Source organism: Panthera onca, chromosome B4, assembly GCF_046562875.1.
Source record: "Panthera onca isolate mPanOnc1 chromosome B4, mPanOnc1 haplotype 2, whole genome shotgun sequence".
Classification (NCBI taxonomy): Eukaryota; Metazoa; Chordata; class Mammalia; order Carnivora; family Felidae; genus Panthera; species Panthera onca.
The window spans coordinates 17,106,623-17,133,105 of NC_138345.1; the positions used below are offsets into that span (position 1 = coordinate 17,106,623).

General features: G+C 39.9%; 1 protein-coding gene and 1 pseudogene across 2 annotated transcripts in view; both read right to left on the reverse strand.

Moving 5' to 3' along the window:
• The window catches only part of NSUN6 (NOP2/Sun RNA methyltransferase 6), a 59,835-nt gene that overhangs the window by 28,023 nt on the left and 5,329 nt on the right, over positions 1 to 26,483 (reverse strand). For both annotated transcript variants that reach the window (XM_060659226.3, XM_060659227.3), the window contains exons 4-6: positions 14,370 to 14,479; positions 12,411 to 12,564; positions 3,966 to 4,047 (exon numbers count right to left, since the gene is read on the reverse strand). In XM_060659226.3, coding sequence (XP_060515209.2) covers positions 3,966 to 4,047; positions 12,411 to 12,564; positions 14,370 to 14,479 — 346 coding nt within the window. The remainder of the gene's footprint in view (positions 1 to 3,965; positions 4,048 to 12,410; positions 12,565 to 14,369; positions 14,480 to 26,483) is intronic.
• LOC144616974 (large ribosomal subunit protein uL23 pseudogene) lies at positions 21,720 to 25,713 on the reverse strand (annotated as a pseudogene).

Sequence of the window (26,483 nt, forward strand, 5' to 3'; positions counted from 1 at the left end):
AGCCCCCATACCCAGCGCAGAGCCCAGCATGTAGCCCAGTACAGGGCTTGAACTCACAACCTTGAGATCAAGACCTAAGCTGAGAACAAGAGTGGGGATACTTAACCAACTGAGCCACCCAGATGCCCCTAATGATTCTAAATCATTTTAAAATTAAGAATCACAGAACATAAACACATCTTTGGAGGCAGTCCAGTACAGCATCCTCCACCAAATTCTGTAAAAATACTAGTGTCAGGAAATTCACAATTTCCTAGATTATCCTTTGATCTCATAGGACCTTCACACGCAAGACACACATGCACAGATGCATTTCCCTAATCAATTTAGCAAATCATGTTTTTTTCTCAACAATTCAATATTTTTTTAAGTTTATTTTGAGAGAGAAAGAGAGAGCAGGGGAGGGGCAGAGAGAGAGGGTGAGAGAGACTCCCAAGCAGGCTCTGTGCTCTGAGCACAGAGCCTGATGTGGGGCTCGAACTCATGAACCGTGAGGATCATGACCTGAGCCAAAGTCAGATACTTAACTGACTGAACCACCCAAGTGCCCCAACAATTCTCAACATTTTGAAGGTCAAAGCCCTTTTAGAAATGTAAGAAAGCTCTAGGTTTTTTTCTAAGAAAATGTATAAAATTTTGCAACTTCAGGTGCTTCACCATCTAATGCCCACTTAAAAATTCTAGTTTTATGCTAATGCCAGTCAAAGACATTTGGGTTCCTATCTCCCCACCATGACCACATTTCTGTAGGAGAAAAGTAAAATGTAAAAAAATCTTATTGTTTCTGATTGGCACCCAGAAATGTATTATGAGACTGGACAACTCAGATACCGCAGTAGTAAATTATACTGCAGTAAGTTATACCTTACCTGATTATTAGTATTGATCACATAAGGACTGCTACTCTAGGATAACAGTTTGTCTCAAATAAAATAGAAATACTGGGGCACCTCGATGGCTCAGTCGGTTAAGCATCTGATTCTTGATTTCAGCTCAGGTCATGAGCTCGTGGTTCACAAGTTCAAGCCCTGCATTGGGCTCTGCGCCGACAGCACAGAGCCTGCTTGGAATTCTCTCTCCTCTCTCTCTGCCCCTCCCCCACTCATGCACACATGCTCTCTCCCTCTCAAAATAAATAAATATTGTTTAAAAGCTAGAATATTACAAAGTAATGCATTTTCTTTAAAGTAATGCAGTTTTTAAATTACTTGGCAAGCACAGAGCTATTTAAAGTTTAAAGGTGTCCATTCGTTCTCACATCAGAATTGTATCCATTAGTATGTTCTCAAGAACTGGGAGAAGGTTACAATGCTCTCAAGTGAATCCAAGATTACCACTTGAAAACAGAAAATCAACGTGAGAAAGCAGACACAAATGAGCAAGTACTCCCCCTATGGAAACAGGAAGCATTAAAATCAATGCAAATCATTCAGGCATCTGAAGAGCAGTCCCTCCACATTAAACACTAAAAACAGCTTAACCTGTTACAGAGTTTCTCTTCAATGGTCTAATGTATTCCCAAAATATTTAAAAATTGAACTCCAATATGAAAACACTAAAACATGTATGTGGCTACTGGAGATTTGGTGATTCCTTATCTGAAGACAATTGGTTATACTTGTCTCCTAATAACATTAATGTATTGGTCAAAAATGACAGAAATCTGCAATCAAACATAAATAATACATTAAGAACCTTCTGGCCATGCAATAAATTGAAATTACCAAACAGTCCAAATGAAAAGGCTTCATTAAATATTTAAATAATGACAAACTTTTCTTAAAATAATTTAGTCTACTACCTTTCTCTACAGTATATCCCAATCCTAGCTACACAAGAGAATCACCTAGTGAGTTTTTCAAAAAGGTTTAGTCCTGATCTAGAATAGTGAAACCAGAATTTCTGGCAATAGGGCCTAGGCATCAGTGTATTCAACACTGCCCCAAGTGACTCTAACGTGCAGCCAGACGCACCCCATTGCTATGCTATAGTGATTCTCAACCTTAACTGCACATGAGAATTGCGTGGGAGAGCTTTTAATCGTCCTGACCCAGACCCCACCCCAGTCAGACCAACTAAAACCAATTCTGGTGCTAGTGCCCAGGCAGTAGTATTTATTTAAAAGCTCCTTAGGTTGTCCAACCTCATCTGGCTCTTAAATTAATTATTTACAAGGAACGAGGCAATGAGAAAATTAAGTTTCAGGCACTATGTTTTATTCCAGTTAAACTAAAATGTTATTAGAATATAGCTGAAAGCAGTTCTTGTAAGTATTTAACTGCTAAACTTTTAACTGACAATTATTTCAAATGTGAAGGACATCTAAGATTATTTTGAGATCCTGTGGACTGTGTTTAAGCAATTCAAAAGTTCCCTTTTGACTGTGAAAAGCCAAATGGTGTTACACAGTTGTAGTTTTAATGATTGTATACAACACTCCAATTAACTCTGAAAAGTATATTCTAGTATATAACTTCAAGTGCTAAAATGAAAAATAATCAGTTATCAATAGCCCCTTACACATACACATACCCCAGCAAAACAAAGTCTCCAATGCAAAGCTTTTGCATTAGCTATTAGAAGTAACAAAGAATATAGATTTGGGGATAATGCCAAGGCCAAGAGGTATCCAAAAGCGGGAAAGAGAAAGCGAAAGAGAACCCCACAAATTTCCCCAGGAATTTTTCAGCAGCTCTATAATTCCACCCATTCTATAAACTAACCTCACCAAGTAGGTAGACAAAGGCTACCAGTTGCCAAACTCTTATGCTTATGAAATATGATTTCTTCAAGGTGTAAATTTCTTCAGCCAGTCATCCTATGAACTACCTTGTGTCACAAGTTAAATGGTTATTGAGCATCATTCAATAATGTGTTCAGTATCAGCTGTCTTAAGTTGTAAGCCAGTTAATGCTTGTGGTAATATATTCCAAGCACCTAGCGCAACTCCAAATTTTAAAACAAAGGCGGGGGGCGGGGGGCTGGCACAGGTTACCAAAGAAGAATTTGAATAATAGCGTGTAACTCTATAGTAGGTTATATATCCTATGTGTTACACCATCACTATTGTAGAATCAGATAATACACATAAATCTGTTTTCCTGTTTGTTCCCATTAGAAATAATCTTTGGGTTTATGTCTTTTGATTAAACACTGGGCAGAGCAGAAAGTAAATGGCATGTGCATTTAGGTCAGGGTTCAGACATTACTAATTGTGAACTGTATATGACCTTGTCCAAGAAACCTAACAGATCTGGTACTCGGTATCTTCTTACATATTGGGAGTAGTAACAATAATACCACCTAACCAATGAACTGTAACAAATCAAAAGAGTTACCATCTGCAAAAGTATGCAATAAACTGGACACGGCAAAATAAACTGTCATATCACAGCAATTGATAACCACCTGACAAAAACGTGTTAGTAGTAAATCATCTGCATCTCACTCAAAGTTACAAATACACTTACATGTATATTAACGCATGCATTATTTAGACATTAATATTTTGAGATGGAAAATAATGGTTATAATGAGCTGTTAAAGCGCCTTTGGGCAACAGAGGGTTAAAAAAAAGTTTAAAATTCAGTTGAGGGGCACCTGGGTGGCTCAACGGTTGAGCACCCGACTTCGGCTCCGGTCATGATTTCATGGTCCATGAGTTCGAGCCCAGCATCAGCTCGCTACTGTCGGCACAGGACCTGCTTCAGATCCTCTGTCCGTCCCCCCTTCTCTCTGCCCCTCCCCCACCTGTGCTCTCTAGCAAAAATGAACATTAGGAAAAAAAATCAATTGAGAAAAAGAGAGTACGTACAAAGTTTTTTCTTACTGCTCATTAACAAAAGGTAGATCAGAAAAATAAACCACAAAAAATATGGTAATAGAAAAAAAAACACTGTATTTGAAATAACTCACTGAAGTTATGTTTCAATGTTAATAAATATTTTGCTTTGACAAATACTTACCTGTAAAAATAAGTAGTTGGGCAGTACATTGTCAAATGAGGGGCTGAGGTATATAGGTTCTGTCATTCTTATGCCTATGCCTCTGAAAAGCAGAAAATCTGACATTAGTCTGTATAAAGTCCATAGTCTATACAAACTCCACTTCTGGGAACATACCCAAGCAGCCCAATAAATATAGGATGTTCTGCCTTTTTAAAACCTCTTTAACTCAACACCACAATCCTTAGGATATTCCTGTGAATTGTCTATGACTCATTCCCTGCAGTAGAAGGCCATCAGGAAAACTAAAAAGGATAAAGTTACATAAAATTTTCATTTAGGCACAAAGGAGTTTTTCAGAGATTTGAACAAACTGAAAAAAGCAAAGAACGGCTTGAATCTTTAAAAAAACAACAGCACACAGCTATTTAATTAAAAGTGTTATTTACATTAACATACAATAGTTGTATTGTTATTTTACCTTTTAATTCCAGTATACAGTGCTGTATTAGTTTCAGGTATACAATATAGTGATTCAACAATTCTATACATTATTCAGTGTTCATGAGAATAAATGTGCTCTTAATCCCCTTTATTTCACTCATCCCCCCCCCCCCACCGATCTCCACCTCCCCTCTCATAACCATCAGCTTGTGCTCTATCTAACCAGGAGCCTGGTTTTTGATTTGTCTCTTTTTTTCCCTTTGTTTGCTTGTTTTGTTTCTTAAATTCCACATGAGTGAAATCATATGGCATTTGTCTTTCTTTGACATCTGAGTCTTTATTTATTGATTTATTCTAATCTTTCTGGTAACAGATTCATGATCACTGTTAACAGCAATCAACAGTTTCTGAATCCTTCAGTTTGGAAAGCACTATGCTAGGTACTTGTATGAAAAACAAAAATAGACTTGGGGCGCCTGGGTGGCTCAGTCGGTTAGGCCTCCAACTTCAGCTCAGGTCATGATCTCACAGTCTGTGAGTTCGAGCCCCACATCGGGCTCTGCGCTGACAGCTCAGAGCCTGGAGCCTGCTTCAGATTCTGTGTCTCCCTCTCTCCCTGCCCCTTCCCTGCTCATACTCTGTCAGTCTCTCTCTCAAATAAATAATATACGTTAAAAAAATTAAAAAAATATATATATGTATACTTAAGAGTCATGCCGATGCTAAGAAACAACAAACATGCCACACAACTCTCCTCTCAACTCTTTAGAGAGTAATTGCCCAGTACTGACACAATCCTTACAATGAGCTCTGTCCCATTTTATAAGGGGCAGGGGAAATGATCAGAGCAGGAAGTGCAAGGGCCCAGGAGAACATGGTGGATGGTGATTCATCAGGACAAACATCGCAATCTGAGAGAGGCTGTCAGAGACTATCAAAGGCAAGAGGAAGTACACAAATAGTTAGAGAATGCCAACCATGGCCTGGCGTATCAGGCCACACCACAAAGAGGAAGAAGAAAAGCCAATCAACACCATGTTCCAGGGATTTAAGGGGCACAGAAAAAGCACAATCTAATAATAAAGGCAAGGATGAGAACAGGATTGAACCCAGGTGCAGGAGTACACGTATAGCATCTAAGTATGGACATCGAGAACAAACTCACAGCTTCTGAACCAATCCTGGAGCAGAAGCATCCATTCCAATGATCTGCACCCTGCCTGACATAGGTAGTTGGGCTAATTTTACTCACAACGCTCCTGCCACCAAATGTGCAAGGTTTTCTCTCAAACCCCCCGGGGGTCCTTCAATTCAGTTCAGTTCTGACTCTAACTGCCTGGGATTATCGGGAGACTGCATAGGCTCAAAGGTTCAATCCAACAAGACCGGTCTCCCTCCAGATGCCAGCTGCACATCCCAAGGTGCCGCCTGGACTTCCGATCAATTGGCTATAAATTTGGGGGTTTCCACAGTGCCCTCCCGGTTTGAAAATTCGCTAGAACTCACAGAACTCAAAAAAGCACTTAGTATTACTAGTTTACCATGGAGGATTCAAGTTAGTATTGGCCAAATCAAAGGGATGCACAGAAGGTATGGGAGAGGCGCATGCATCACCACCACCTGCCCCCCTCCCCCCAGCACCTCCATGTGTTTACCAACCTGGAAGCTCTCTGAAGCCCACCATCTAGGAGTTTTTATGGAGGTTTCATTACACAGACACGATTGATTAAATCACCAACTGCTGGATATTAAGTGAATCTCCAGGCCCTCTCCCCACCCTGGACGTCCAGGGGTAGAGCTAAAAGTTCCAACTTTCTAACCACGTGGTTGGTTCCTCTCGCTAGTGCCATCTAGATGCTACCTAGGGACCCCCAGCTACCAGTCTTCTCATTACCATACAGAAGACACTCATCGCTACGGAGATTCCAAAGACTTGAGGAGTTGTGTGCCAGGAACCCAAAGACCAAATTATTATTATGCCTCAGAAGGATAAGTTTATACTGCCCTTTGAAGTGAAATAATTGCTGTAGCTATTCATGGACTGCCATCGCAGTGAGATGACTATGATGTCCACTTAGTTCTAACATCCTTTGTCATACAGTAAATATGAACTCCTTTCTCCCCCTTCCCATGCCTTTTATCCTCCCTCAATGTGTCTGCATCTCTACTTTTAATGAGAGTTAATTAATCAGTTCAGTCTTTGGTCCTTGCTCCAGCTGGGATCAAATCTAGCCACTTCCTGCACAGTTGCTGTCCCTGACAAGAAAAAATACAAAGGAACCTTCTGAAAAGTCACAGCCTCACATTCAAAAGTCAGTCATTTGTTGGTATAACTGGTATACTGACCTTGATCAACACCTCAACCCCTGCCCAGAGTCCGAATCCATTATGGAACACCTTGAATGCCAAGACCCACCTGCTCACTCTTTTGTAATTTAAATGAATTTGTGACTCCCAGGACACTAGTCCTCTGAAAAATACTCAAAACATTAACATTTATAGGCCTGCCTTTCTAATCCAGTTCCCACCTAGCGTTTTAAGTTCTGCTATTTGGGTATCTCCTTCTGACCACCAGCACAAGTACGTTCGTCCATACAGTATTTAACTTAAAATACAACTTTTTTTGTTAGGTGTATCTCCATATAATAATGCAATGCACCAGATCTCATAGGAAAAACAGGCTGTTAGTAAATTAATCTACCTCTATGAAGTCTAAGACTCAACTCTGCTATAATTCAAGAAGCCAAAGGGTGCAAACTTACCAACCGAATAACAAAGTACTACTAGTTGACATAGTTCTAAAATTCCACAAGAAACATGGTGTATGCACAGTGTTCCTTGGTTATGGAAGCATGCTTTTCCTCACATAGGCAGAGAAAGAAATCCTAACAGCGTAACTGGATGCGGAGTTTAAAAGTTGAGTTTACAAAAGAGTTTTCTGAAAGATGGCTGCCTGCTACTCCCACCAAAAAACATTACTCAGAAAAGTCTGTCAGTGTAGTAGTTCTGAATAATATAAGAGAATGAAGAGTGGAAGAAGGTTCGAGATGGCAGAATAAAAAGATCCTGAGCTCCCCTCCCCCCACAGACACAACAAATGTGCAGCTGCATATGGCATAATTCATTCTGAAGGGGACTTAGAGATTGGATGAACAGAGCCCCCACAACAAGAGACAGCACCAAGATGGGTAGAAATGGCAGAGATACATTCCTGATAAGGAAAAAGCCACACCCCAGGAACAACATTCCATGGTCAGAAGGGACCTCAAAGGAATCTTATCTCCCTGAGGAGAGATCGAAGCTCCACATCAGGCAACCCAACCCTTGGATCCTGCATGGAGAGATGAGCTTCCAAAACAGCTGGCTTTAAAAACCAACAGGGAGTAGGTCCAGGAAAATTACAGAACCACAGGGAAAGGAAAACCCACTCAAAAAAGCCTTCCACACAGACTCAACCCAGAAACCAGTACAAATGGTTTCAGATCAGATTAAAAAAACCACATCAAAAAGAACAAAAAAGATCAGAGCCAGATCAAAAAGCACATGCACCATGGAAGTAGACCTACTTACTAATCTTGGAACAACTGCTGAAGGGGATGGAGGGGACTCGCCCTGGGGGGTAAGACACTGGGGGCAGCCCTGCTGATGCTGGGATGAAAGGCACCATTTTGAAATTTCCCTCTAGACCGCTAAAGCCACGGTGTGCATCCCACTGAGAACCCCATACGACCCCAGCCCTCAGCAGGGCCTTGCAGTCTACAGGGTGATAATTCCACCCACCAGCACACCTGCAGCCATCAGGGATGGGCCCCCAGCTAACCAGGCAAGGGAGGGAAGCCGACCTCACCCAAGAATGCACCTGGAGCTACTGAGGGGCTGCCCCAAGAGGAGGACACATATAGCCCATCCAGGGAACACCCCTGAAGCACCTGCGTCTGGTGGTCGGCACGAGGGAATCGCACTTCTGGGCCCTACAGGTCATTTCTTACAGAAGGCCACTCCTTTAAGACCAGGAGATGTAGATGAACTATGGAATACGTGGAAATAAACATAGAGTTAGGGATAACGGGGAGACAAAGAATATGTTTCAAACAAAAAAATAAAACAAAAGAAAAAAAAAACTAAACGGAGATAAACAATCTACCCAATAGAAAGTCCAAAGTAATGGCCATCAAACTGCTCATCAAACTCAGAAGAAAAATGGGTAAACACAGAGAGAATTTCAACAAAAATAAAATATAAGAAAGGTCCAATTAGAGGTGAGGAATAACAGAAATAAAAATACACTATAGGGAATAAACAGCAGATTACTGATATAGAAGAAGAGAGCAGTGATCTGGAAAACAGGGTAGTAAAAGTTACCCAAACTGAACAAAAAAATGAAAAAATAATTACAAGTGTTAAGGATAGTTTAAGGGACCTGTAAGCCAACATCAGTGCACTAACATTCCCCTTCTTAGGGTCTCTAGAGGAAGAGAGAGCAAAAGGGGCAGAAAACTTATTTGAGAAATAGTAGATGAAAGTGTCCCTAATTTGGCAAAGGAAACAGACATCCAGGTCTAGGAAAAACAAAGAATCCAAAAAAAGATGAACCCAAAGATATCCCCACCAAGACACATTATAATTAAAAATGTCAAAAACTAAAAACATAAAGACAGAATCTTAAAAGCAACAAAATAAGAAAAAAAAAAAGCATTAGTTACATATAAGGGAACCCACCCCCTACCCTGCACATCACGCTATCAATTTCTCAGCACAAATTTTGCAAGCCAGAAGGTAGTGAGTGCCACAATATTTTCAAAGTGCTTACAATCAAGAATACTCTACCCAGAAAGGGTATCATTTACAATTGATGGGGAGATAAGAGTTTATCAGAGAAGCAAAAGCTAAAGGAGATCATCACCACTAAATTAAATTTATAATATTAAAGGGACTTCTTTAAGCAAAAAGGAAAAGGCCATAATTAGAAATAAAAATATATGAAAGAAAAAAAAATCTCATTGGTAAAGGTAAAGTAGTGGATCAACCATTTATAAAACTAGTCTGAAGGTGAAAAGACAAGAGTGTAAAATCACCTATACCTATAATAATTTAGCTAAAAAATACATAGGATAAAAAGATGTAAAATATGATGCCATAAACATAAAATGCTGCTGGGTGGGGGTGGGGAATGTAGTGATTTTGGAACGTGTTCATAATTAAGCAATCACCAACTTAAAATACACTGTTATATACATAGATTACGTATGAATCTCATGGTTACCACAAACTGAAAATCTAGAATGGGTACACACACAAAAAAGAGGAAGTAATCCAGGCATAATACTAAAATCATCAAGTCCCAAGAGAAGAACAAAGAATTACAAATACAATCAGAAAACAAGTAACAAAATGGCAATAAGTACCATATAAATGATCTAAGCAATGAGTGGGGGTGCCTGGGTAGCTCAGTCGGTTAAGCATCCTCTTGGTTTCAGCTCAGATCATGATCTCGCAGTTTCATGAGTTCTAGCCCCATGTCGGGCTCTGCGCTGACAGTGCTGGGGAGGCTACTTGAGATTCTCTCTCTCCCTCTCTCTCTGCCCCTCCCCCACTCGCACTCTCAAAATAAATAAACTAAAAAATTTTTTTTTCACAGAGCATGAGTGAATGGCTAAAAAACAAGACCCATCTATATGCTAACTACAAGAGATTCACTTCAGACCCAAGTCTGAATACAGACTGAAAGTAAAAGGCTACAAAAAAATATTCCATGCAAATGAAAACTAGAAGAAAGCTGGGGTAGCAACACTTATATGAAACAAAAAAGACTTTAAAACAAAAAGACTGTAACGAGACAAAGAAGTGCATTAAATAATCATAAAGAGAATCATTAATAACAGTAATAATAGGGGACTTTAACACCACACATACATCAATGGATAGATCATCCAGACAGAAAATAATCCGATAACAGCTGTTAAGAACACATCAAACCAGATCGACTTGATACATACAGGATATTCCATCCCCAAACAGCAGACTACACATTTTTCTCAAGTGTACATGTAACATTTTCCTAGATACACCACGTTAGGCCACAAAACAAATCTCAATAAATTTAACATTTAACAAGACTGAAATCACATCAAGCTTCTCTTCCTACACAGCAGTATGAAACTAGAAATCAGTTGCAAGAAACTAGAAATCAATCACAAGAAGAAAAGTGCCCACTGATAGATGAATGGATTAAGAAAATGTGGTATATATACATATACACACAGGAATATTAGTCACAAAAAAGAATGAAATCTTGCCGTTCATGACAACATGGATGGCCCTCAAGTGTACTATGCTAAGCGAAATAAGTCAGATAAAGACAAATACTGTTATGATTTCACTGTGGGATCTAAAAAACAAATGAACAAACGAAACAAAATAGAAACAGAATCATAGATACAGAGAACTGATGGGTACGACAGGCAAGGGGGTGACAGTAATGAATAAAATAGGTGAAAAGGATTAATTTTCCAGTTATAAATCAGTTACCAGGATTAAGTTATGGGGGTTAAATAAGTTACAAATAAAATTAAATAAGTTATCAAAAGTGGTGCCTGGGTAGCCCAGTTGGTTAAGGGTCTGACCTCGGCTCAGGTCATTATCTCATGGTTTGTGGGTTCCAGCCCCATGTCGGGCTCTGAGCTGACAGCTCAGAGCCTGGAACCTGCTTCGGGTTCTGTGTCTCCTGATCTCTCTCTCTCTGCCCCTCCCTCGCTTGTAGTCACTCACTCACTCTCTCTCAAAAATAAATAAATAAACCTGAAGGAAAATTTAAAAATAAAATAGTTATCAATAAAACATGGGGATGTAAGGTATGCCATAGGAAAGATAGTAATATTGTTACAACTTTGCGTGACCACAGATGGTAACACCTTATTGTGGTGACCATTTTCTAATGCATATAAATACCGAATCACTGTGCTGTATACCTGAAATACAATATTGTATGTCAATTATTCTTCAGGAAAAAAAAAAATGAAGCCAGTCACACACACACACACACACACACACACACACACACACACAAAGAGGATGAGGCGTGTACTACTAACAACAGAACTGAAGGAGGCAGTCAAAGCATTGATTCCCTATTTCAGACCCAAAGAAAAACACAACATACATATGCTTTATCTTCATATTCATAAGCCGTCTAAGAATAAAATATTTGCTCTTGGCCATTTGGAAAGCGCCTGCTTTCCAGAGTTAGCTAACCCAATAATCTGTTACTTCTGAAGAAGTAATTTCAATCATAAACCCAAATCACTGCAACATGAAAACTGTTCCAGGGATCAGGGACAGGGTCCAGTTCTCCGCGGATAAACGCACAGCTTTCAGTACCTCTACATCAGCTGTCAGCGGTGGGGTAATGGAGCTGTCCACGGAACTCCTTAAACAGTTTAGGCCGAAACGTGAAGCAAAAGCAGACTCTGGACTGCCCACAGATTTGATGTGTTTAGAGCCAGGAGCAACCTGAGATGATTTAACAATAACTGTATCTTAATTTGGTTTGAGTAAATCCAAACACTAATCCTTGACCACAAGTAGCCATGTGGCTTTCTGGTAAAAATTGAATATAATTTTTTTGCTTTTTAATTTTTATTAAAATCATAAGCTTTTCCTTTCACAAAGTCAGATTGTTTAAAAAGCTCTGGATAGGTCACAATTTATCCTTTTTCAAGATGAGTACTGTTCCCCAAAGATGCAACAATTTTTAAATCAATAAAATTCACAAGGAAAACTGAAACTGACAACTACAGTGTGACTATGTGCTTACTCAGGGCACTTTAATCTAAGCACCTACTCTTTCACCTAAAAGCAATTTTTCAAAAAACATGGAAATACTCACTCAACGATTATTTTCCAGTTGAATTTATACCAACAAAATTTTATAATGCAACTAGATCTATTTTTGACATTGTTATTATTTTCCTTGAATCACCAGAAAGGATGTACATTTCCCCCAAACAAACCTTGAAGACATACTTCAGTTTGGGTAGCCCATTGAAGATTTCTTTGCGGCTTAGCTCAGAAATCCCATTGCCAAGGAATACTTTCGTTCCATCAAATTCTTTGGCTCCTTTCTTACATTTGCCTTTAATATCAGAGTATACAGAAATAACATCTCCAGCTTTCATAACTAAGAAAGAAGAAAACCAGATGATACTAATTAAACTCTGTTTTGGTAGGAGAATAGTGAACATTCTTTAAGCTGGACTGGGGACATGAAAGGGCATCACGAGTGGGTATGGAGGTCTAAACTGGCTCATTATCTCAAAATAACCCCTTACAGAAAATACTGCTTTTTGCTTTTAAATGTTCTGTAACAGTAAATCTAACTGAAGACTTTTTTCTAGGAAAACAAAAGTCTTCAAAACATTCTATCTGAATTGGAAGAATTTAGCTAAGCAGAAAAGGAAGGTATCTCCTACTTAAATTATTTTCTCCAAACCTAACATTCCCTAAAAAATTTCATTTAAATTTTGGTATCTTTGGCTCAATCCTCCAAGTTCTAAGGTTCCTTTAAAAAGATCCCAGGGCACCTGTTGAGGGCCTGACTCTTGATTTCGTCTCAGGTCACGATCTCACGGTTCATGAGTTTCAGCCCCACGTTGGGCTATGTGCCGACAGAGTGGAGCCTACTTGGGATCCTCCCTCCCTCCCTCTCTCCCTCCCTCTCTCTCTCTCTCTTTCTCCTCCCCTCACCCCACATCCCCATTCCTCTCCCTCCGTTTTCACTTTTTTTTTTTTAAACGATTCCTCAAAAAAGTATACTAAAATCCCTTAAAGAAATTTTTCTAAATCCCACAACCCTGTTATTTCTTTGCAGGTTTCCTATTATAGCAGTTACAGCAGGGATGTAAATGATAAGCACAAACATTCATTCATATATATATATGTGTGTGTGTGTGCATGTGTGTATATATATGTATGTGTGCACATATACATGCCCATACATATACATGTGTATATACTCACAACACCTTGAAACTACAGAGTACAGAATTTATCTCTATGGTTAAGTCTAATTTTTATAGTCATTTCATTAATTTCAGTAACACATCCTGATGACTTTCAAAATGGGAAATTGCATTCCACTTCTTCTTAGACCTAGCCTGCCACAAATTTGTCTAGCCCATTAACTTGACCACAGCAGTGAGTAGCAGATCAGCCAGAGCTAGAACTGTCCACACAGATCAGGGGTCAGTGAACTTTTTCTGTAAAGGGTGGTAAGCAGTTGAGGCTTTGTGAGCCACATCAAGTCTATTGGCATATTCTGCGTTTTAAAACAATCTTTTAAAAATGGAAAAACCATTTTCAGTTGTGAGCCACGCAAAAGCAGACACGGGCCAGACTTGGCCAGTGGTTTAGCATACACTAATGTAGGTCAAGTTATTTATTTCACAGACAAGATAACTGAAGCCCACAGACTGAATAACTCACCAAGAGATCAAAACCCCGTCTCTTGATTTCAAGCCCAATAAATTAGGACTGAACCACAGTGACTAACTTACTAAGCATAATGTAACAGGTCATCAACTGAGTGAGTAAATTAAGAATATTGACTTTTACTCCAATATTAAAATTCCAGGTACTGAAGGTTACCCACACAGTGACAACGGAAGTCTGAGGGCAACGGACTTAAGAATACAAAATAAAATCTCACTGACATCTTACACTCTATTAATCAGTAACAGTCCTCTGAAGATCATCTCACATACCCTTATAAGGAAAGGAAAAAACTGGCAGACCTTACATGGATGCCAAATTTGTTGGACCGTATCAGATAAACCTCTCGCTGGCTATCCCGAACGTAAAACTTGGAAAATATCCGATAAACTTGAAATGCGTCTGAGTGATAGTTAAATAAAGTTTCCATTTGATCATGTACACGGATTTTAAAGAATCTTTTATTTTACAGAGACGCTTAAACATGATACTTACATTTCGAAGCTGACACAATTCCGGGAACGTAGACGTGGGCCCCTCTTAACACTGCATTGCCACACTGTGCTCCAACAACTGCTTCACACTGCTGTTTTTTTATATTCCTCCTAGGGATGTAAGATGAGCAATTTAACAGAGTAATACACCCCCAACCAAACTTTTTAATGTCTCAATCTAAACCCTTAAAACCTCTTTAGTCTTGACTGTCCTAAGATAATCCCACTAATGGATAACTAAGAAAAAGCAAGCTAAAAAAAAAGCTGAATAGAGAAAGTAGTTTAGAGAGTGGGGTGGGACACACTTGAGAAAAGAAAAAATAGAAAGATGTCCATCTGGTGGAAGGCAATAAAGTGGCACCAAAAACTGCTTACTCATTTAATGAGCAGTGCTGTTTTCATAACAGCATTAGGAGGGAAGAAAAATAAAGTCCCTGTCTTCAAAGACTAAAAAAGACCCTAAACAGACAATAAAACATTTCTAAAATGGTATACTGCTGCATGGTAAACCATTTGTATTTTAAAACAAAGATGTCTTTTAGTCGTCCTTTACTGTCCAACTTTTTGAGTGTTTTCCAATTTCTCACTTCCCATGCACTCCTTAGACAACTAACACCTGGGGGTCACTTCTAACACACAGAAAAGACTTTTCCAAAAGTCAGGGGGTGCCTAGGTGATCAGCCCCAAATAAAAATCGTAAGCACTGAGTCTCTGATGAGCGACCCTGGTTGGCAACATCTCACAGGTGTTGTCAAAACTCCTTGCAGCATAACTGTGTGTGTCCTATCTTCCTTCGGTAATCTCCCGATGGTCAAATCTCACTAAGCTTCTCGGCTTTATTCCACTCCTGTCTTACATTCTCACTGTTCATTTTCGATCTATGTCTTAAAGAGGTCTAGTCCCCACATTCCAAAACATACTGCATTTCTTCTCACCTTGCATTCTACCCCTTGGCAATCTCAGTATTTCAATAATCACTTACAAAAATGACCTGTGTACTCATATGTTCGGCCTTTCTAGACCCTGGACTGGTATTTCTCATCACCTGCAGGTAACTGTATGTGCGTGTCCCCTAGTCACTTCAAGCTTATCAAGTCCTAAACAATGTTACTTTTCTCTGATCCACTCCTTCATCCTTAGCACATCCCAAATCTTCCAATCCTTCTGTTGCCAATCTTGAACAAAGTGTCATCTGCCTCAATAACCAAACCGGAAGTCTCAACATTATTTTAAATCCCTTTTTTCCCAAACCTCCTTACTCGACATATATTGCGTTACCAAATCATGCCACCTCTAATTCTCCGACAGGTCTTCTGGACCCATCCTCCGACACTGGACCTATATCAGCTCTTGACTTAATTTCTGAAATAGCTTTTTGGCTTTTTCACCCTCGACCATTTTCAGATCTTCTTTATGTCTTTGGCATTCTGCAGTTTCATTCTGAAGTAGACATGGAATTATTTTTATTTTTGGCTTCAGACTCATTGTACTTCTTACATGTCTTTCATAAATCCTGGAAAATTCTTAGCATTACACTTTTGAATATTGTCTTTCCCCCATTATTTCTATTCTTTTTTTTAACATTCATTTGAGAGACAAAGAGAGACAGAGCACAAGCAGGGGAGGGGCAGAGAGAGAGGGAGATGCAGAATCTGAAGCAGGCTCCAGGCTCTCAGCTGTCAACACAGAGCCTGATGCGGGGCTCAAACTCACGGACTGCGAGATCATGCCCTGAGCCAAAGTTGGATGCATAACCAGCCACCCAGGAGCCCCAAATCTATTTTTTTAATATTTATTTATTTTTGAGAGAGAGAGAGGGAGAGAGAGAGAGAGAGGGAGAGAGAGAGAGAGAGAGAGAGAGGGAGAGAGAGAGAGACAGACAGACAGACAGACAGACAGCGTGAGCAGGGGAAGGGCAGAAAGAGAGGGAGACACAGAACCCTGAAGCAGGCTCCAGGCTCTGAGCTGTCAGCACAGAGCCCCACATGGGGCTTTAACCTGTGAACAGTGAGATCATGACCTGAGCCGAAGTCGGATGCCCAACCAACTGAGCCACCCAGACACCCCTAAGAACTCTGATTTTAAAGTTGCTACCAGAGGGGCGTCTGGGTGGCTCAGTCGGTTAAGCATCCAACTTTGGCTCAGGTCATGATCTCGCAGTTTGTGGGTTTGAGCCCTGCGTCGGGCTCTGTGCTGACAGCTCAGAGCCTGGAGCTTGCTTCGGATTCTGTGTCTGCCCCTCCCATGCTCATGCGCGCTCTCTTTCTCTCAATAATAAATAAACATTAAAAAAATTTTTTTTAAGTTTCTACCAGAGAGCTCTACTCTGCTAAAGTTCAGGGGGAAATAGGATCCTTCGATTTGCTGTATATGCTGTTCTCACTTATGGAGGTTTGAATCTTAGTATATAGCATTCGACCATGAGAAATGTGTGTGGCCAGCACTGAATGTGTGTCACTCAAGAGTGGTTTTGCCTGGCTTTTGCCAAGCACCTCATGAACTGGCTTGGGATCAAATTTTTATGTTAATTTCCCAGACTGCAGGTTTCAAGACCACTTGGGTAGTATGAGTTTGAATTCCAAACCTTTCTGAGGTGTGAACCATAGTTCCACATTCTCAGATTTGTCTTCTTCAACCCAGATCGTAAGACAAGAGAGATCAGCTCCTGATTATTGCCTTGCACTGACTGCTGGATACTTCTCAGCTCCTGGGGTTAATAGCCTCTTATTAAAATAAAAGGCCCTAAGGGAGCCTGGGTGGCTCGGTCAGCTGAGCATCTGACTCTTGATTTTGTCTCAAGATCCCAAGGTCATGGGATCAAGCCCCATGTGGGGCTCCGTGCCAGGTGTGGAGCCTGCTTAAGATTCCCTCTTTCCCTCTCCCCTGCTCGTGCTCTAACACACACACACACCAACAAAACAAAAAGGCCCTAGATTTAGGAGACCAACTAACTACCTCCCCTCCCACATCCCCCAACCCTAAATATGAGCCCACATGCTCTGTTTTCAGTTACTCTTCATTCTAATCCCCGAATATCTCACTCACATTCTCAACCACCCAGGCGTGCATCTTCTGGCCTATTTTTTATTTAGTATTCCTAGGTTGTGTGTAGCAGAAACATTTTCAGGTTATCTAGGTCACCATATCGTTGGAAATACAACACTCTGAAATGGTTTGTTTACAGTCTTGCAATTCATCTGCTTTCAAAAAGTTTTTCAAACTTTTTGGACTGTAACCCAATGTTACAAATGCACTTATTATCACAACCCAGTACACATATGTAGGTGCGTGTGTATCTATCAAATGTTTCATGAAACATCTTCACTGTGTGCAATGCACTAGGATACGTGACAAAATAATCCCATTTCTTTTATAAAATAATAAAAAGACATTATATTGATTTTACAACCTACTAATGGATCGTGATCTGCACGCAGTTTGAAAAACAACTTTATGCACCACTAATATTCTTTAGCTCCTATGTTCTGCGCAAAAAAAAAAAAAACCAAAACCAAAAACAAAAAAAAAACCTAAATATTCCTTAGTTGAAAAAATCTTTTTACATTTGACAGCCGGCCTCCCCTAACTTCTTCAACCTCATCTTTCACCAACCTCTCTGCAAAAGCAACTGAGTAGACAAACCTAATCACTTTTGTCATGAGCCACCTTACATTTTCACACCCCCATACTTCTCTCCACCTTGCATACCCTTCCCCCATCTTACCTCATCAGCCTACTGCCTGCTCACTTTCAAGGCTCCAATGAAATAACATCCACTTGCAGAAAATCTTTACCAATTTTCTTTTACTCAAGTCATTCCTATTCTGTGCTCTGATGGCACTTCATGTACACCTTCACTGTTAACGGTCTGACTCACACCAAAGTGTTCTGTTTTTAAATGAAACAACTAAGTTTCATTCATCTTTGTAAAACCCTTGGGTCCTCCACATAGCACCAATTCAAAAAATGTCTTGTGGCATGGAAACTTGTAGTGTGAATCAGAATATTTTATGGGGATAACCATTTCATGGAGAGGACAGAAGGAAAGACTATGGAAAAAAGAATGAAATCCTGCCATTTGCAACGACATGGATGGAGCCAGAGTGTATTACGCTAAACAAAATAAGTTCAACCAGAGAAAGACAAATACCATATGATTTCACTCACATGTGGAATTTAAGAAACCAAACAGATGAACACAGGGGAAGGAAAGAAAAAAAAGAGAGAGAGGGAAGCAAACCTTAGGACAGTCTTAACTATAAAGGAGAAACTGAGGACTGCTGGAGGAGACGACAGTGGGGGATGGGCTAAACGGATGATGGGTATTAAGGAGGACACTTGTGATGAGCACTGGGTGTTATACACAAGTGATGAATTACTAAATTCTACTCCAGAAACCAATATCATATTATATGTTAACTAGAATTTAAATTAAAACTTGAAACAAAGAAAAAAATAGAGTTAACATAGCAAGCCTGAATAGCTAGCCTTTCTTGGGAAGGCATGGCTATAAGGTTGGTCCTTGGCTGGCATCTGAGAACTTAGATTTCAGGCGGGTACTCACGGTTACCTGACAAGAATAGCTCACTATGCTTAAATTGTCTGTATAAATAATAAGGTTGATGGCCAACACTGACTTTCCTTCTGGGGGACCAGAATTTCCTTCTGGGCATGTACCAGGCAGGGAGTACCTACATGACCACCCCCGAATAAGAATCCGGGTCACTGAGCCTCTCATAAATTTCTCTGGCTGGCAACATCTCATGTTGTCAAACCTGTTGCTGAGGGAACTGTTTCCTGTGTGACTCCATTGGAAGAGAATTCTGTAAAGCTCTCAACTGGTTTACCCTGTACTTTTTCCCACGTGCCCCCTCCTTTCACTGATTCTGCTTCAGATGACTTCACTGCAATAAATCATAGTCACAAATAATGCTGAATCCTAGGAGTCATCCTAGAGAGTCATCAAACCAGGGAGTGGTCTTAGAGATCCCTCAACACTAGGACTAATTGTACAAAAACAAGTATCGAAGTGTAATTCAGCTTTCCTGAAGGGGAGAGTTGTAGGCAGGAAAGATAAAAGGACACATCAAAGTTGATGCAGGGCCATAAAACCTGCCAAAAGCTTGACTTTTTACTGCAATGTTTACAAATAAAGGAGTAAATCAACACCATTGAAGTGGATTTTCTGATAGCACAGTCATACAAATAAAAGGGAAAATAGAATGAAGGTACTCTGATTAAGAAAAAAATATTAAAATAGCTTTAAAAATGAGGGGTCTATGAACTAAAAACTGAGATTATGAGAATGTCCCACTAAAACATAAATGAAAACATAAACTTATTTATTTGGCATTTTTTAACTGCACATATTAGCAACTCTACACCAAACAGGAGATAATGAATATAATTTTAAGATGTTACATATTACTGCATTCCAACAAATATTTTTCAGCAGGGTTGCCATCTGTTTTAATCATACATGTTTGTGCAATTGCTGGAGTATTCTATTGCATTTACCCTATTATTTCATATACATAAATAGTAATTGAAATATTAAAGTGCTGATACTAGCAAGATAAGAAAGATAGAAATCATGCAGGCTGAGAGAGGCAAATCTGGCCTCCTTTGGATCTCCAGAGATTTATGCTACTGGATTAGTTATTCAGTTGTGAAGGAAAGAAAAAATTTTCTCAACTGCTAAAAATATTTTGAGATTTTTGTCAAAAAGGGAGGTACACTATTAAAAAAAATGGAGAGGTTCTTAAAAATTATGAACTGAATATTAACCTAAAACATTCTACTAATCTAAATGCAGTCTTTAGAAAATGCTGTTTGGGATAGGATGTTAAAACACTTTTTTTAAAATAAGTTTATTTATTTATTTTGAAAAAGAGAGAGCGAGAGAGAGAAGAAGGGGCAGAGAGAGGGGGAGACAGAGAATCCCAAGCAAGCTCCTTGCTGTCAGTGCAGAGCCCTATGTGGGGCTTGATCCCAGAAACCGTGAGATCCTGACGTGAGCCGCAATCAAGAGTTGGACGCTCAACCAACCGAGCCACCCAGGTGCCCCTAAAAACACTCTTATATCAAGTGAAGGCCGGCATTCAATTTTCTTCTAGGTTTTTCACTAAAGTTGACATGGATACCATCAAATGCAGCATCACAACCTTATGTTCAATTTCATTATGTTGCGAATGATAAGATCTTCCCAACATTAAAATATACTTCATCAGTATTAAGTATCATGTTAAGTATCCTGTTAAGTAACCTGAGGGAAACTGAATTTATGGTGAGAAATTACTTTTAAAATTGCTCACTATCTACAAATAAAGTTTAACCTCTATGTTTTGATTTTTTAATTTTAAATGCTTATTTTTGAGAGAGAGAGAGAGAGCACATGCACACAAGCAGAGGAGGGGCAGCGAGAGAGGACAGAGGATCTGAAGCAGGCTCTGTGTCGACAGCAGAGCCCAATGTGGGGCTCGAATCCATGGACCGCAGGATCACGAGCTGAGCCAAAGTCTGATGCTTAACCGACTGAGCCACCCAGGCGCCCCTGTTTTGGTATTTTCAGTAACTGTATGATATTGAGCATCTTGTACAAGAGTAGGAAAAGAGTAAGTGTGTGTATTTCTGTTTCTGAAGTCTGCAGAAATGGAGAAAAAAAAATCAATCCGAGAAGGACATGCCGCTTATAATAAAACTAAGGAACAGCTAGCTACATTCCCAATGAGGAGGAATAACTGCCTGACAAAGAGAAATGTGGATCAAACCTAGTTCCTCAACAGGGTATGAAAAGGAAAGGCACCTGGAGGCCTAATCAAGTATTTACTACTCAGAACCAGGACAGGGGGGTCCAGGTGGAGAAAAGACGATCTGAGAAGGTCTTGTCAGTACCCCATTCACAGCATATCAAGCTGAAAGAGGAACAGGACTGTCAACACTGGCAAGTAGGTGTCTGTGTTTCCCTGAGAAATCTGGATAAACTGCCTGGAAGAAGCTAAGGGAAGGGGAAGAGCAACCAAGAGCAGTGCTCCTCACCAGAGTTAACGAGGCAGAAACACAATTTAAAGCCCCGTACAAAAAAAGCTGTGAGCTAGAAGTCTTCACAGAGAGCCTCAGCCTGTATCGGCTCCACTCACCAGGACTAGAAATTTGCTGCTAGGGAAAACTTGGTGAAAGCATTTCCAGAAAACACATCTGTTTAGTCGTCTAGGGACACATTTTACCCCATTGTATAACATTTTTATGCGATCTGAAGAGAAACCAGAGTATTCTATAACATTTTTGAGCAAACTACAAAGGAGATGAAGCTACGTGAATGTAACTGTTTCTACTCAATGAATAATATACATAGGTAGTAGCCAAAACAATATTACAACACCAAAACACAAACAAAAACCCAAGGAAAAGAACGCCAAATATGTCTTTGTACTTTTAAAAATAAGTAAAAGGAAAAATTCAAAAATGGTATATAAGAAAAACAAGATAAAAAACAGAAAATAGTGGGGCACTTGGGTGGCTTAGTCAGTTAAGTGTCCAACTCTCGATTTTGGCTCAGGTCATGATCTCATGGTTCATGAGTTCGAGCCCTGCGTCGGGCTCTGTGCTGATAGCATGGAGCCTGCTTGGGATCCTCTGTCTCCCTGTCTGTGCCCCTCCCCTGCTCATGCACTAGCACTCTCAAAATAAATACTTTCAATCCGTTAACGCAATGTTCTTAACTTCTGTTGTGTAACCGAGATAAGAGAGGGTTTCAAAAAAAACAGAAAATAGCGAACTGGGAAATAAAATGATAATAAAGCCTCTGAAATAAGAACACAACAGGCTTCAGATGGCTATTTTTAGAAAGGCCTGCTTGCAAGGTCCGCCCTTGGCTGGCATCTGGAAAAGACTGTGAGAAACAGTTCCCAACACTGACTTAAAACCTTCCCTACCAAGAGTGGATTATTGTTCCTAAACTGTTTGTTTTTGTTGTTGAAAAAATTTATATTTAGATTTAGCCAGCTGGACTCAGTTTAGATGATCCCAATTTTGTTGGCAACATCCAAAGCATCATAGTCAGGAACCAATCGAACATATGCTTTCTTTTCTCCATTGGGCCTGATCAGAGTGTTGACCTTGGCAATGTCAATGTCATAGAGCTTCTTTACAGCCTGTTTGATCTGCTGCTTGTTGGTCTTGACATCCACAATAAACACAAGAGTGTTGTTGTCTTCTATTTTCTTCATGGCTGACTTGGCAGTTAGGGGAAACTTGATGATGGCATAGCGGTCAAGCTTGTTCCTCCTGGGGGCGCTCATTCGAGAATATTTGGGCTGCCTTCGGAGATGCGGTGTCTTGGGCCGTCGGAATGTAAGTGACGTGCGGATCTTCTTTTTTTTTATGACTGTGGACGCCTTTCAGCACTGCTTTCTTCGCCTCCAAAGCCTTTCCTTTGGCTTCGGCTTTGGGAGGAGCAGGGGCTTCCTTCTTCACCTTCGGCTCCATCTTCGTGATAGGGCATTCCTAAACTGTTTGTATAAGCAATGTGCTTTATTCTGAACACCTGTTTTCCTTTTGGGAGCCTGAAATTTTGGTACATGCTGGGCAGAGGGTGATCACATGACCAGCGCCCAATAAAAACCTTGGCCACTGGGTCTAGTCTCTAATGAGCTGCCCTCCTGGGCAACTATTTTACTCGTGTCACAATTTGTTGCTAGAGGAATTAAGCATGTTCTAATAAGTCCATCGGGGAGAAGACTCTTGGAAGCTTGTGCCTGACTTCTTCCAGACTTTGCCCCATTCACCTTTCCCTTCTAGATTTGCTTTTGTATCCTTTTGTGTAATCAGTCTTCCCCAGGAGCACTACAACATGCTGAGTCCTGACTCATTCTTGTCAATCACAGCACCTGAGGGTTGGTTGTCTTGGGGTGCCCCAACACAGGAATATCTGCACTGGAGATCCAACCTACAGAGTCCTAGGGTCCTTATAATAGAGAATACAGAAAAGTACAACAAAAATATTCACAGAACTACTGATGGACTTGTAACTAAAAAGTTATACTGTTTGATTAAAGAGCAAGAGAGAATAGTGAAAATCAAGCTATATCCTAGCCCAGTTTCTAAAGTTCAATGATGAATTCATAGATCTCCAAGTAAAAACTACTCTTGTGGGGGGCTGGGAGAGAGGATGTTTTTTTGGCCTCTGAATTTTTTTTTTTAATGTTTATTTTTGAGAGAGAGACAGAGTGTGAACAGGGGAGGGGCAGAGAGAGAGGGAGACACAGAATCTGAAGCAGGCTCCAGGCTCCCAGCTGTCAGCACAGACCCAATGTACGGCTCAAACCCACAAAGCTCAAGATCATGACCAGAGCTGAAGTCAGAGGCTTATCCGACTGAGCCACCCAGGCGCCCCGGCCTCTGATTTCTTCACAGCAACACTTGACGCCCTGACGCTGTAAAAGCAACGTCTACAAATTGTTAAGGGAAATAACATGGGACCTGAAACCACTATCAGTCAACCTATTGTTTAAATATAAAGGCAACAGGCAATTCTCAAGCAAGAAAGTAAATACTTTGGAGAGGAGAATACTGAATTTGGAGACGGGAAGCAGGGGCTGCAGACCGGATAAAGGACTATACTCGCTAACCAAGAGAGCAATCAAGACAAAGAACTCAGAAATGAACTATTAGAATTAAAAGTAAGCACTGCATCCATTTGAATTGTGCTTCCAGAATAACAATGTTATAAACCTCTACAATGCTAAAGAACACAGTAAATAAAAACTGGCTGGTGGAGGTTTTAGGGGATAAAATTTAAGAACTTCCTCATTTTTCATAGTGGAAACTCATAAGGTAATAATAGTGATAATGAATTTTAAAAACAAAAAAGAATGGATTTGCTCCTTTTAGAAGTGAAAGGGAGGTATGTGAATCTATTCTCCCAAATGACTTTTGAATACTTTCCTGTTGTAACTCATCATTTGTGTTTTTTAGTTCACAAATGTTCTGATGAGTAGCCTAGATCACTACAAGGAACAGGATGAAAGGGTTGCTAAATTCAGAAAATAATTAAATTATCTACACATTTTAAAAGAGCTAGCATAGCCAGTATTAGCAAGAATAAAAGATCTGAGGGGCACCTGGGTGGCTCAGTCGACTGAGTGTCCAACTTCGACTCAGGGCATGATCTCGTGGTTCGTGGGTTCAAGCCCTGCATCGGGCTGTCAGTGTGTAGCCTGGAGCCTGCTTTGAATTCTGTGTTTCCCTCTCTTTGCCCCTCCCCTGCTCACATCCTGTCTCTCTCTTGCTCTCTCTCAAAAATAAAGAAACATTAAAAGAGAGAAAAAGAATGAAGATCTAAGAATCTCTCATATATTGCTAGAAACATTAACTGGTAAAACTTATTTTTTTTATTTTTTAACGTTGATTTTTGAGAGAGAGAGTGAAAGAGCGAGCGAGAGGGCGCGCACGCATGAGCGCACAAGTGGGGGAGGGGCAAGAGAGAGGGAGACACAGAATCCAAGTAGGTTCCAGGTTCTGAGCTGTCAGCCCACAGCTCAACTCGGGGCTGGAACTCACCAACCATGAGATGAGATCATGATCTCAGCTGAAATCGGACACTTAACCAACTGAGCCGCCCAGGTGCTCCTGACTGTTAAAACGTTTTAGAAGGCAATAGGTCTCAAACTAAAATATGCACAGACCAATGAACCAGTGATTCCATGGGGTACCAATTTATCTTGTAGACATGCTTATGCAAGTCCACAAAGAAACATCTTAAGAATATTTACTGTTGGTAATAATGAAATGTCCATCAACAGAAGGATAAAAAAAATTTTTAAGTATGCAGCTATTAAAAAAGAATGAAATAGCTTTATATAGAATTAGAGACAATTATGGACATCTTTCTATCTTGACTGAGGTGGATCTTAACCACACAGCTATACAAATTTGGGAAAACTCAGCCAATGATACACATAATTAAGATCTCTCCATTTCACCGCCTGCAAATTTCACCTTAAGAAACAAAATAAGGAACTCAAAAACTCCTTCTTTTTAATGCAAAAGAAATATACAGTATTTCTTACAGTAAATATACTTGCAGTAAATATAACACAGAAATGTTACAAGTGAAAATCTCCTCTTACCACTTTTCTCCTAATCCAACCTCATCAGAGTTAACCACTCAGAATTAACCTCTATTAATAGTTGGGTATGACGGCACCTGGGTGGCTCAGTTAAGCATCTGACTCTCGATTTCAGCTCAGGGCATGATCTCATGGTTGGTGAGTTCAAACCCTGAGTTAGGCTCTGTGCTGATAGTACAGAGCCTGCTTGGAGTTCTCTCTCTCTCTCTCTCTCTCTCTCTCTCTCTCTCGCTCTCTCTCCCCCACCCCCCGCCTTAAATTAAATAAACTTAAAAAAAATAACTTTATGAAAAAAAAATAGTACAGGATGTGAGTTTAAGCCCCACATCGGGTTCTGTGCAGAGGAGTACAGAGCCTGCTCAGGTTTCTCTCCCTCCCTCCCTCTCTCTCTTTCTCTCCCCTGCATGCTTGCTTGCTCTCTTTCTCTCAAATAAACTTAAAGAAAGTAAATTTAAAAAAAAAAAAAAAAAAAAAGTTGGGTTCATTAAAGCCTCCAGACTTCTAAATATAAATATACATAAATGTATAGTTGTTTTTGTAATTACAAAAAAAAAAAATTTGTAATTATCCTATGCATGGCAACCTCCTTTTGATAATTGTGAATTCTTCTCTTATCGGTACATATAATTCTCCCCCATTAAAGGCCATGTTTCACTGCACAGATAAATCTTAACTTACTAAACCAGTGCCTTACTATTGACTGCTTTACTAAATTACTTTAAAGCTTTCACAAAATGAGCATTTTTCTATTTAATAAAACTCATAGGGGTACAAAAAAATTAAACCATAATTAGGGATTTAAAATGTTCTGGGGAAATGAATTCCTATTATAATATGAAAAGGCTTTTTTTTCCCCAATTTTCAAACGTGTCTTCCAAATACATAAATGAGTAGAACATTGTTCTACAGAACATACACAATAATTTAATGTAACTGTGGATTAAGGAATAAAATTTTACAAACATATCACCTACGAATGTAGGAAA